At 31.9% G+C, this 12,003-nt stretch overlaps 2 protein-coding genes across 5 annotated transcripts in view; both read right to left on the bottom strand.

Annotated features, from left to right (window-relative positions):
• The window catches only part of pio (zona pellucida domain-containing protein piopio), a 57,908-nt gene extending 55,337 nt beyond the window's left edge, over window positions 1-2,571 (bottom strand). Inside the window, exon 1 of the mRNA XM_029314413.2 lies at window positions 1,346-2,571. The gene's annotated coding sequence lies outside the window, so the exon portion shown is untranslated. The remainder of the gene's footprint in view (window positions 1-1,345) is intronic.
• Window positions 2,572-3,729: 1,158 nt separating this feature from the next.
• LOC114939950 (popeye domain-containing protein 3) lies at window positions 3,730-11,709 on the bottom strand. 4 transcript variants are annotated; one of them, XR_014924427.1, is made up of 10 exons: window positions 11,410-11,709; window positions 10,348-10,527; window positions 9,784-10,045; window positions 9,313-9,680; window positions 8,312-8,469; window positions 8,091-8,193; window positions 7,810-7,950; window positions 7,428-7,593; window positions 6,502-6,776; window positions 5,562-5,626 (listed from the first exon to the last, which is right to left on the bottom strand). XR_014924427.1 is itself a non-coding variant. In XM_029314417.2 (9 exons), exons 3-9 carry the CDS (start codon window positions 10,004-10,006, stop codon window positions 5,559-5,561), a joined length of 1,227 nt encoding a protein of 408 aa, XP_029170250.2. In that variant the 5' UTR covers window positions 10,007-10,045; window positions 10,412-10,527; window positions 11,410-11,709; the 3' UTR covers window positions 3,730-5,558. The 4 variants fall into 4 exon arrangements, 1 of the variants encoding a protein (XP_029170250.2); XR_014924426.1 differs by having other exon boundaries at window positions 10,412-10,527; XM_029314417.2 differs by lacking the exon at window positions 6,502-6,776 and having other exon boundaries at window positions 3,730-5,626; window positions 10,412-10,527.
• Between the last annotated feature and the right edge of the window lie 294 nt (window positions 11,710-12,003).

Here is a 12,003-nt window from a genome sequence, read left to right as displayed (position 1 = left end):
TTTAATAATCTTAAATCTTTATAATAAGACAATTCAAAGCCTGTATAAATTAAGTAATTAATTCGTGTAATGTAGTACACGCATAAGTCCGAGTATTAATATTTATATATACATATAAAACTTGTACTAAAAGCGTTCAAATCACTGGAGACATCAATGCCTGTATCGTATATAAGAAGCGTGTTTAACTCTGCATGCGTATAATTGTGAAGATTCGTAATAATTAATTGACTATATTAATTTTAATCGGCATCATAAACAGTAGATTAATTCAAAAATAAATCTAAATAAATCAAGATACATCTATTATTTTTGCAACACTTGTTGCATACGTAAACCCACTGTAAAAAAATTATTCTTTCTATTTCCATAATAATGATCGACTTCGAAATGTTTATTTAACCCACTTGACTTCGCAATGCGTCCGATTCAACCCTTGATAGTTGCATATTTGGTTAAAGCTCGCCTACAACACGATGTATCGATGAATCCAACGAACAGCCAAAGCCTTGGGCTCATTTTTGTTGCATAAGAATCATTATCAAAGCGACTATTAAGTTGACATTATACATCCGACAATTAATACATGCGTTTCTCATTTGTACACTCATTTATCCAAAAATACATATTATCAAAAATTTCGCAAAATTATCTTTAGACATGTAACAATAGAAATACAAATTTAAAATGAAATTGTTTAAAATTAAATTAAATTAAATTATTTTTATCGACTAATGTAAATATCGATAAATTAATGGAAGCATAAAATAAATCTCGATTTTATTTTTTAATTTATTTAATAGTAGATGTGTATATTTATATCTTTTTCTTCAAACTACTTTAATTAAAATAGCAGGCGTCCTTGAATGTCCGTTAATGCAAACGTGCAAGACATTTTACACGAAAAAAATGATGCAATCTTTTTGTAATTTAAATATTTAAAATTGATTTACTAAATTAAAAATGTAGTGCCTAACATCTATAACAAAATAACACAATGATTTGCAAAAATACTAGATATTAAAAATATCCATATAAATGCTAAATAGAATCTTGTTTTCTTTAATTATAAATTTATATAATTATAAAATGCGAAATCGGACAAGCGTGCAAGCATATATTTGTACAAATATTTATATCACAGAGTGTATTATAATTTGCTAATATATATATACCAGAATAAAAATTACTTTATACAACTTATCATAGAGAAATTTCATAAAAAAACATCAAAAAGGATATTTTAAAATGAGAAATGTTAACCAAGCGTATATTTGAAGAAAATACAATTCCAGATTTCCGGAAGTTGTGATATAATGGCAATTACGATAAACCAATTTCTCACCTGCTGCTCCTTTTCCGAATCTCCCGAGAATAATTCCAGGTTACTCGTGCTGCGTTACGACACCGAGAGCGATAGCGAAATTCTTCTCTTTCTCTCGCACGTTCGCCAAACGAGATATAAAAGCGTCGAGGCGCAAATCACCGGAAGAAAGTTCCGCGATAACGCGATCAATCGTGGTCGATCATAAATAGAATTTTACAATCAGCTGCGATGGATCGTCGGCGGTTTTGTGATGTGTCGAAAACGCGTCCTCGCCGGCCACAAGATCCACCTCCTGTACGTCGACATCCCAAAAGAATTCCTAACCTTGCTTCTGCTCTTCTGCTCCTTTCTCCCCAGTCTCACTTTCTTGCTCTCTCTTTCTCTTGGCAATCTTGTAATATTTCGCGTCTTCCTCGCGCCTTTCGCAAATTTCCAAGGCCGAACGCGACTTTCTTCTGAGAAATTCTCACGTGTGCACTTTAATAACGCAACTCACGTAACTCTCGATGATCACTTTTCGCGTAAGATCGATGTCGACAAGCCGATACTTGAAGTTGTACGCGATTCCTTCCTCTCGATCAGCTGTATCGATTACACGATGAACAACGCGCCTTTCTAAAGCTATGTTCCGTTTGAACTAGCTGACATACGTCACATATGAATGAACATATACGCGTATGACGTATGATCTTTCAGTACTGCCAATGCATGAAGTTCATCGGAGCGCGCTTCAATTTATTTTTCGAAATAACGACTTTTTCGCGCGCGTAGATATACCTCCCGAATTCGTTCGAAATTTTTCGGAGTCGTTTCGTTTCACTTTCGAAGCCGATGCTTTGGCTCTTTAACGTCGAACGGAGAATCAAACGATGCGTTTAATAAATAGACGAATATCTACGTATAAGATATGCTGCTTATTCGTAATGTCAGAATACCTGTCTCGATCGAGTCGTCGCCGTTCGTTTACGTCGCGAATGCATGTCTCTCGTTCGTTGTTGATCGCTCGAGTCGTTTTTCCGCTCTTGTCCTCTTATTTTGACACTACACTGCACTTCCTGGGGCCCCCGCGGGTCTCCATGGGACCGATCGAGCGCGGAGTAGGAGCGCGAGACGGAAAGAACGTCCGCTACGAGCGACGCGAGAACCGAGACTGAGCGACCCTTCGGCTCGCGGCGCCACTCTTCGCGCGAGAGTGGGAGGAAGAGGGAAGAAGAACGAACGCTCGAGTCCGAGAGAGATGGACGATTTAACTGCGCGCGCGAGAGTAAGGGAGAGAGAAATAGAAACGTTCGAATTGAACAGAAAGAAAAGATCTAACCGCGCTTGCCAAAAAGAGAGAGTATATAAAATTACCAACACAAAAACACGAAAAAGAATATAATTATGATTTTAGACGATAATTATGATTTTTTTATTCGAAAAGAAAATAAATAGCATTAATAGATTGAAGAATGAGAGCGATATGACAAAGAAAGAATTTTGCACTCAAGTCGTTTTTTTTAAGAGAGAAAAAGGAAAAAATGAAGAAAGGAAGATAATACGAGTGTGGGATAAAGATAAAGATAATAGAATGAATTCGTGAAAGAAAAAGAGGCGGAAAAGGATAAAAGAGCTGCGTTTGCGATGTAAAGGATGGAGATAGTATAGGTCATAATTAGACAAAGATAGAGCATGATAGATATATAATAGAAAAAAAGGAGGGAAAGATCGCGTTCCTCTCTTTTTCGATTAACGGATGACGCAGCTACAAGCGCGAAAAGATGCTGCAAGATCGAAATAAGAGACTAAAGGTACACTTATGCGAAAGCGATGTAGGCGGGAGAGGAAGCAAGATAGAACGAGTTTACGTCATCGTTTAAATTGGTATCATATGGGCGCGATTACTTCTTTCAATGTAATTTTATCTTTATGCTAAAAAATGTTGTTAAAAACAAATGCATTTTTTAAAATCTCTCTCATGATATAGAAAAAAAATAATTAAGTAATAATTAAAGCCCAGAATTTAGCAGGTCTTTTTAGTATTAAAGAATTTTAAATCTTTGTTTCAAACACTTCGAGATTTTGATAAAATATATATAATTGTTACAGAAAGAATTGTATATATTTTAATCGATATAAATTTAAGAAATAGATGACTAAAATTTTATTAGAAAAAAACCAATTTTTTATATCTTATTATCCCTTTCATATCTATATCAATTTGCACATTTTTCATGTCTTTCGAAAGTGCAGATCGACATAAATAACTATAAATATTAAATAATATATAAAACTTTAGTCATATTATTTGTTCTATATATGTAAAATGTTTGATATAATGATGCTAAATTGACATGATAAATATCAATATAAAAGATCAAAAAAAGAATGGAGGATAAAGGACATAAAATGTCACTTCTATCTCTAAAACTAACTTTCTTTATTCGTGTTGTCACTTTATATTCATTCTTATTGTATCCAATGTGATTCAAATTTTCTTCAATTCATCAGCCATTCTTTTTATATCCCTAACTATAATACTAGAAAACAATTCCATGTACAAAAATAATCATAACAACAATAAGAGACGATAAACAACAAAGATTCAGTAACATATAATTCATACATTTACATGGAAAGTAATTATGAACTTGTTTCTTTTTATATACGGATTATATATGTAAAAGGTGTTAAATTTTATGGTCCTGGATTCCACACTTATATATATCAAAAGGCATTCCTATATTTCAGTATTTTGCTATGTAAAATGATATACTCATTGTTAGTGTTCAAAATATTATTATGGATATGTGTGTGTATGTGTCATAATAGAGAATAATTATTATGTGCGATAAATTATCGGCGATATCCGAAATAGCAGAATTATGATCTTACATATAAAAAGTCTTCTTAAAGTATTACAATCTTAAATGGATATAATATTGTTTTGTTTAACAACTTTCTAATGTTTTAATGCGATATTTCCAAAGATTGAACAAAGTTGTTTCCAAAAAGATTATTATTTCTTCGATAATATGTATTTGATTATTGAAATTTAATTGTAAACTCGAGATTTTTGTTTTAATCTTTATTTTATCCCGTGATTAGTTTCTATTTTTTCTCGATTTCGTTATTGACTTTTTTTATTTACCTTGGATTTGTTTTACGTTTGCGATACATACTTTAAATGTTTACTTAAAATATTTACTTTCACTAATTCACGAAAAAATATATAGAATAATCGTTATTACACGCATTATTCGCAAACAAATACAACAATAATAATAATCAACGTCTGAATGAACGCACTATGTTTATGATCACAATGTTACTCTGTATAGCAACTTGTAATAATCTTTTCCGTTAAATATCGAAAATTACACGCAATTCGGCGTCTCTAGCAGCAATGTTAGCGATATAAATTTCGCAACAATGTTCTCACACATAACACTTTAACATCCAACATGTTAATGATGGCGTAACTTCATGTGCTTCTTTGACTCATGTGAACACCGGTTGCTTAATAGTATCACAACATGGACCTTCAAACATGTAATACAGCGATATTTGGACAACTCTACTAGATACATTGGATAAATATATTATAAGTCATATATATATAAGTTATATGACGCGCATATCATAATATTGTACATATCTTCTCCATGGAAACATTAAGAAAGGAAGTGTAAGTAAAAAGGCACTATTTCTGGGTATGGGAAAGAAGTTTCTTTAGGCCTCCCTGACTTCTATCAAATCCCTCCGCGACATCACAGATCTCACATTGACAGAAGTTACGCCGCTGCGAAACGTGTCACCCTCATTTCATTACACACCTACATACTTGTAAAGTCTTAATCCATTATTCATCCATCACAGAATACATACCGATTTTACTAAAGTAAATTATAAATATAGCCCCATTCTTTTAAAAATTCAATATGCTCAAGCATACCCAACAAATATACTGGAAGCATAAACTTATTGTTAGTTGGTTTATAAACTAGACTGGAATTCATTATTATATATGCTACAAAACGATGGAATTTCTTCTCTTATTATCGCATACAGTTGACTAGTCATTGGGAAAATTATTAATTGGCAAGAGAATGTTCAATTGTTCTATGCACAGTTCAACATGCCATTTTTTTAGTCACAATGAATATCAGCTTGTTGTAATCGCATTATGTAAAAACACCGGTGTTACTTTATATTGACTGTCGAGGATGACATTGATTTAACAATCCTTCCATTAAACAGGTGTTTCATGATCAGTCTCTTCGATTCTTCCCAATCTCCAAGCATTTGGATCTCCTGCCGCTGTAAATTAATAATAAATTTGTTTAAAACAATTTTACAATATATTTTTCACTATAATGTAAAAGTTATATTTAAAAATAGACTTGTTCAAAATATATATTACATAAGTTTTTCTTATTATAAAGAAATTGTAGTAATTGTACATTATTTTTTAAGATCTACATTATACAGATAGAAATAAATATCTTTATTATGTCAATTAAAAATGTACAAAAAAATTAAAAGATATTGCATGCAAAAATTTAAATATGTAATATTCTTTTTTTTCTCTTTACTACTATTTATTTTCAAAATTAAATGTTCTTAAAAATACCATTTCAATGACATATTGTTTATAATGGTTTTCAACAAGAAATATTTTAAAGAATTTTGATCGTCTCGACATAGATCTCATTACATATCATTATTACATTATGGATTACAAAATTAGACGTTTATTTAAAAAGAACTATAGAAATCTGATGTTCGTGTTTAGGCGCTTTAACGATTAATTCGAACGATCAGCTTTAATTCACGTCAACAATTATAATGTTGGTTACTCTGCGTTTTTCATATTATAAGTCTATATATTTTACATGTATGATATAAGTTCCGTCTTTCCAAATTATTTGATTTATGGATTCGTTAGCAAAGCGATATTTGTATTGATAAAGACTGTCGTACAGTCGAAACGTTTACTAATTATCATTTTGATTGTATTATTTTCATGACTTAGAATAAATTGTTAAAACCGAACTAATCAGCTCGTTAAGTTGGCCTAGTAATTCATAACTTATACCATTTCGGCATTTAATATATCTATTTTATAAATACTGCTTTTTTCATATATTGTGATTTATTATATACAATAATTTTTGAAAGTACAGAAAACTCACCTTTTAGTACGATACCCAGGGAGAACAATAAATGATGTTACTCTTTGACATTTGTATAATGTACACGCATCCATTGCAGGAACATAACATGTACAGCATATACGATTTTGTGCTAGATTGCACAATTGGTAGGCAAGGATATTACAGTGAAGTTTGAACATTGTACGACATAGGATGTGAAGGAAATGCATAGGATGGTACACGTAGAGGATTTGTATGGTGTAAGGTATTATTCAATACTTCTTGGCTCGTGTACAGTAGCGGCATTCTCTCTTCTATTTTCGAAGCAAATCAAAGTTGATGCAAAATTATAAAAAAGGTGCATATAAATAAATATAAGAATTTACAATATGTATTAATTATTACTATGTTACTATAAATTCGATAAGAAATTGTATTACTTTGAAATTAATATCATAATATTTTATAAAGCTCTAAATATAAATTTGAAATAAAAATGGCTGTCCTTTTAATGATCCTTTTTAATTATTTTGTACTTATTGGACTTTAATGAATATAATTTTTTACATAAATAATCGCTATATTGGTTAGTACAAATTTCAGCAACATAATCAAAATTTAATATATATATTATAGAAATCAATGTTAAATCTAAAGAATAACATTACAGATAAATTAAAACATTAGGATGCACGCAAGACATGCACATGCTTGAGTTCTATAGAGAATGTGCATTTCACTAACTATAAGAAAAAGATAGATTGCTGATTTAAATTAATGAAGAATATACAGAGTATAAATACAGTTTCTTTTTTAAGAGAAAAAGTGCCACAATATATTCAAAAATATTGATAAACAAAGTTCAAAGTAATACCATAAGGGAAGACAATTTTTCATACACATTTTTGATTAAACTTTTTGATAATACCAAATATAAAAATAAATACATAAAAATAAATACATACCTTGAAGTTGACGACTAATGAGAGCAGTAATGCCTTGACTGTCACCAGTCTTTTTTACAACAAAAAGTTTTGTATCAGCATCATTTTCTAAGGCTCCGATTCCACCCAGACCAATTATCTGTCCATTTTGCTGCTGATGATTGCTAGCAGCCATTGTTTCACTGACCTATCGCAAACAAATATAGCATATACATATATTTGAATTATTTATTAACAAATCTTCTTAACAAATAATAATTTATTATTTTTAATAAATCTTAATAATTTTTGCAAAGCAAAAAATATTTGATCTTTTTATAACTATTTTTGATATCTTTAATTAATTAACATAATTCTATGTAAATTCAATATTTTAGTTAAATATATAATAATAAAACTATACCTGCATCAATTTCTTAACTACATCTCTGCCCAAAATGTGATCAAACACTGCCTGCAGGAATTGATCGCTAATTATGCTTAATTTTAGTTTGTCCCTATGCCATAATAATATCCTTGATTCTTCCATAGCTGTTATTGACACCTAAGTAAATATATAATGTGCATTTTAAGTATTTATATCGACATCTATTGAAAATATTTGATAAGCACTGATTGTGCAATAAAAGAACTCATTGATATGAAGAACATATCGCTAATAAATGTGCCCAATAACAAATTTACCTGGAAATATTCGTCTGTCGAAACACCAAACCATTCTGGAGAATCCAGGAACTGATGTGGGAAGACAATATGCAATGCTCTCCCACTTTGTGAGACAACTAATCTGAATAATGAAAATAAAAATATATTGTTAATAACTATAAATTTAAAATAACTCTTTTTCTCTTTTCTTTATATAATAATAAATACATCTAAAGAATATAAATAAGATGCACTCTTACTTTCCCGACAGCACCAACGATAAAGAATCGACTTTGGTCACTTTTTCTTGTGCATAAACCTCTTGATACTTCAACTGGCGAATGACCTTCATGCAATTTAATACTTTTCTGAATTGATGACGAGAAACCCGTAATGGCTGGAACACTGCAATGTATACCTATGTAAAAGAAGATGACTGTGAAATATTTTTATTAATCCTGCTCGCGTTTTAAGCATGAAAATAAATTAATATATTAATATATTAAAAGTGAGATTTCAACTGCATTATTGAACCTTGTTAATATATTACTAGTATTATTGTTGTTATTAGTATTTAAAAACAGATTCTACCACATCCAAAACAAAATTGATAGCAATTGATCTCAGCCACTAGATTTCATAACACACAAATTGATTTTGACAGGCGCTAAATAGATATGTAACTCGTAATAATGTATTTGTAACAATAGTGCAAAAATAAAGAAATAATTGTGTATAATACAAATGCTGCAGCCAGACAAAAAGCAAATTACACAGAAATCATCATATATTGCTAACTACTTTTCAAGTTCCTAATATCTATTTATAAAATAAATAATATAATATTCTAAAGAATATACATAAATGAAAATGTTTCGATCAAATGTTTCACATATTTAATTTGCTAATGTTACATTTTAAAATATAAATTATTATTTTATATCTGATCTTTCTATATCAATATTACAAATTACTAATACAATTCAAACATTCATATATTGATATTATATAGAGATATTATAGAATATCTATAATTAAAAAGAAATAAACATGCAAATTATCTATAAATTTATGAAAACTAGAAATACTGTCTACAAATTCATTCCTCTAATATATCTAAGAGAGACAAGATAAATTATACAAAATAAAAAAAATTGAGCATAAATACTTTTGGCCTTAAAAGAATCTATAATATTTTTAAGATCAGATATATTGACATATTACTCCTCAAATCATCGTCTTCTAGTTGCTCTTCACTTACCTCTTCGATTTCCCTTGTAAACTTGATAGGCCTGAGCTTGTAAAGAAGCGTGCATACATGGACGAAGTTGATGGCAACAAAGAGAGCATTCCAGAGAGCAGCGTCCAGCCAACAAGCTATTGTCCAGCCCCACAAAGCAAGAAAGGCACAGCCCACGAGTAGAGTGCACCTTAAATAGAGCACACCATGTATGCCGCTTGGTGCAAGGTGTGACAATAGGAAGAAGGCATTTGCGAGTTGAAAGTAGATGTGGTTCACGTAAATTCCTTGATAGGGTTGGCAGGTAAGAGCTCCGTACAGAAAGGTTGGAGGCACTATCGGCGAATGAGGATAACCGGATCCATGGCTGACCACTGACAGTCCAGTACCTGCACACACATGAGAGCAATACGACATTTTCGATCAAATGGTCGTTACAATTCGAAAATCATCCTTCGGGTTAATTGCTAAATGGGGAATTGTCAAATGTACCCTCTCTATTGTCAGTGGTCACATTCCTGCATTCGTCGTTATCGTGGTGTGCCGATGCTGGTAGTGATACCTCTGACGTGACAGTACTACGTGGGACATTGGACGCCGCTGCATTCGTTAGACTGGCATCGATGGTAATGGAGGTCCAGTATAGAAGCACGACAAACGAAATGGAAGTACCCCAGCCTACTCGGCTTTCTGTTGGGTCGAAGCAGATCCACATCCCCGCATTACCACCAAGCTGGACCGATTTCGTTTCGCTCTACAAGCAAATTAATTTGCTATAGATTATAGATTATATTATTAATGTATTAAAAATATTCATTTTAATGCAATCAAATCAGAATTACATTTCTTTCAAATTATTAGATACTTTTCCATTTAGTATAATATTGCACTTGCTATAAAAAATTAATAATGCAGATTAGAGAAGAACATGTGTTATTTTAAATTCACATATGTATATGATAATCTTTTCCAGTATCACATATTTATAGTGCTATAATTTTTATTAAAATGCAAGTTAAATGCAATTAAATTACTAATAACAATTGCATTTCATACTTATTCATAAATGATGGAAAAGTGAATGCTCTGTGCCATTTGTGAATATGCAGTCACTGCTCACATTTTTATATTACTCTCAGCTAAAATTGGAACTGGATGACGAGAACCATCTTACAGACTTCAGATCAAGGAAGAATATTTGCATTACCAGTCGCTCTAGGAAGACAATATTAACATCTGTAATTCAAACAAATAGATGCTTAATCAATACATGTGACTATGTATTATACATATATTTTATCATCTTTTTCTGTTATATATCTTTATCAACATTCAAATAATAAAAATTAGATAAGATCGTACATTATTAGTAGAAAAAACAAGATTGTTTTCAACAAAGAAATTATCAGTATGTCGAAATTATCAGAAATAGCAGAGATATGATAAGTTAACTTAAAAAATGCAATTTTATTCACACTAAGATCTTCAAATCTTGACTCGCAGCACAAATCCAACTTATTGTAGATCTTAAAAAATATTGATATCTTGGAAAATTAAAACATCTGTGAAGAAAGTAAAAGATAAACCACATATCATAGTATCACAAAACACAAATGACTACAACAGTGACTTCAGTAGATCTAAAAAAAACATTTATAGACAAAAGGAGTATATTGGTACTCATTCATATAAGGACTCGAATGCAGTTTAAATTGCCGGGGAACACGCAGACAATTTAATCTAGTTTCCACGATCCCATTTCTTGTTTCGCTCGAAGCAGCAGAATATACATGATCTACGTATATCTATTCTTCGACCTACCAATTTACACACAATTTCCACATTTTTTACTCCAGGGAGGAGACACTCTCCCCCGGCTACCGTTTCCAAGTAATCCACCGCGTGCGTGCGTGCGTGCGAGAAAAAAAAGCGCACGCGAATTTCGATCCGCGAGACGCCGTTGCACGAAAATTTACATATATATTGCGATACGTGTCCCGGCACGGGACGTCCCGTTCGCGAGCTCCTTCGGAGCGTCATCGGGGAAAAAGAAAAAAATAACAGACTCTCGTATTATTTAAGAAAGCACGTCCCTTTCGAAATCAATAAATAACTTACTCATGGAAAATCGGTGACGGTGGGGGCGTACGCGAGGCATACAGACGAAAGGGCGAACGGTGTCGTCGTCGTCGTCGTCGTCGCTCGCTGGGGGAAGAGACTCGTCGCTGCTGATCCTGGGGGCTCGCCGTAAAATCGAGGGACGAGAAGAAAAGCGCGCGCGCGCGCGCCAAGTCGATCGGGGAAATAAATTGAAATCGCCACCGCTGCCTACAATCGGCCGCGATCTCTCCACCTCCGCTCGATCGTAACGGAAAACGTCAGACTGACGCGGCTGCCGTTTGGGAGCGCGCGACGTTATGAATCGGCCGAGAAAGGGGTGGAGGGGGCGGCTGTACAAGATGGAAGGGTGAAGGAAGGTGTCGAAAATTAGGCTGAGTGAGTTCGGAAATTCGTCTGTCCGGAGTAAAGCCGTTTTCAACTACGATATATAATATAATATAATATATAATATAATATAATATAATATAATATAATATAATATGATTAATATAATATAATATATATAATTAATAAAATATAATAAAATATAATATAATATAATATAATATAAAATATAATAAAATAAAATATAATAAAATATAATATATGTAA

Source organism: Nylanderia fulva, unplaced genomic scaffold (genome assembly GCF_048542155.1).
Source record: "Nylanderia fulva isolate GAGA-0341 unplaced genomic scaffold, ASM4854215v1 Scaffold1, whole genome shotgun sequence".
Classification (NCBI taxonomy): Eukaryota; Metazoa; Arthropoda; class Insecta; order Hymenoptera; family Formicidae; genus Nylanderia; species Nylanderia fulva.
This window is presented reverse-complemented; position numbering and strand designations above follow the sequence as displayed.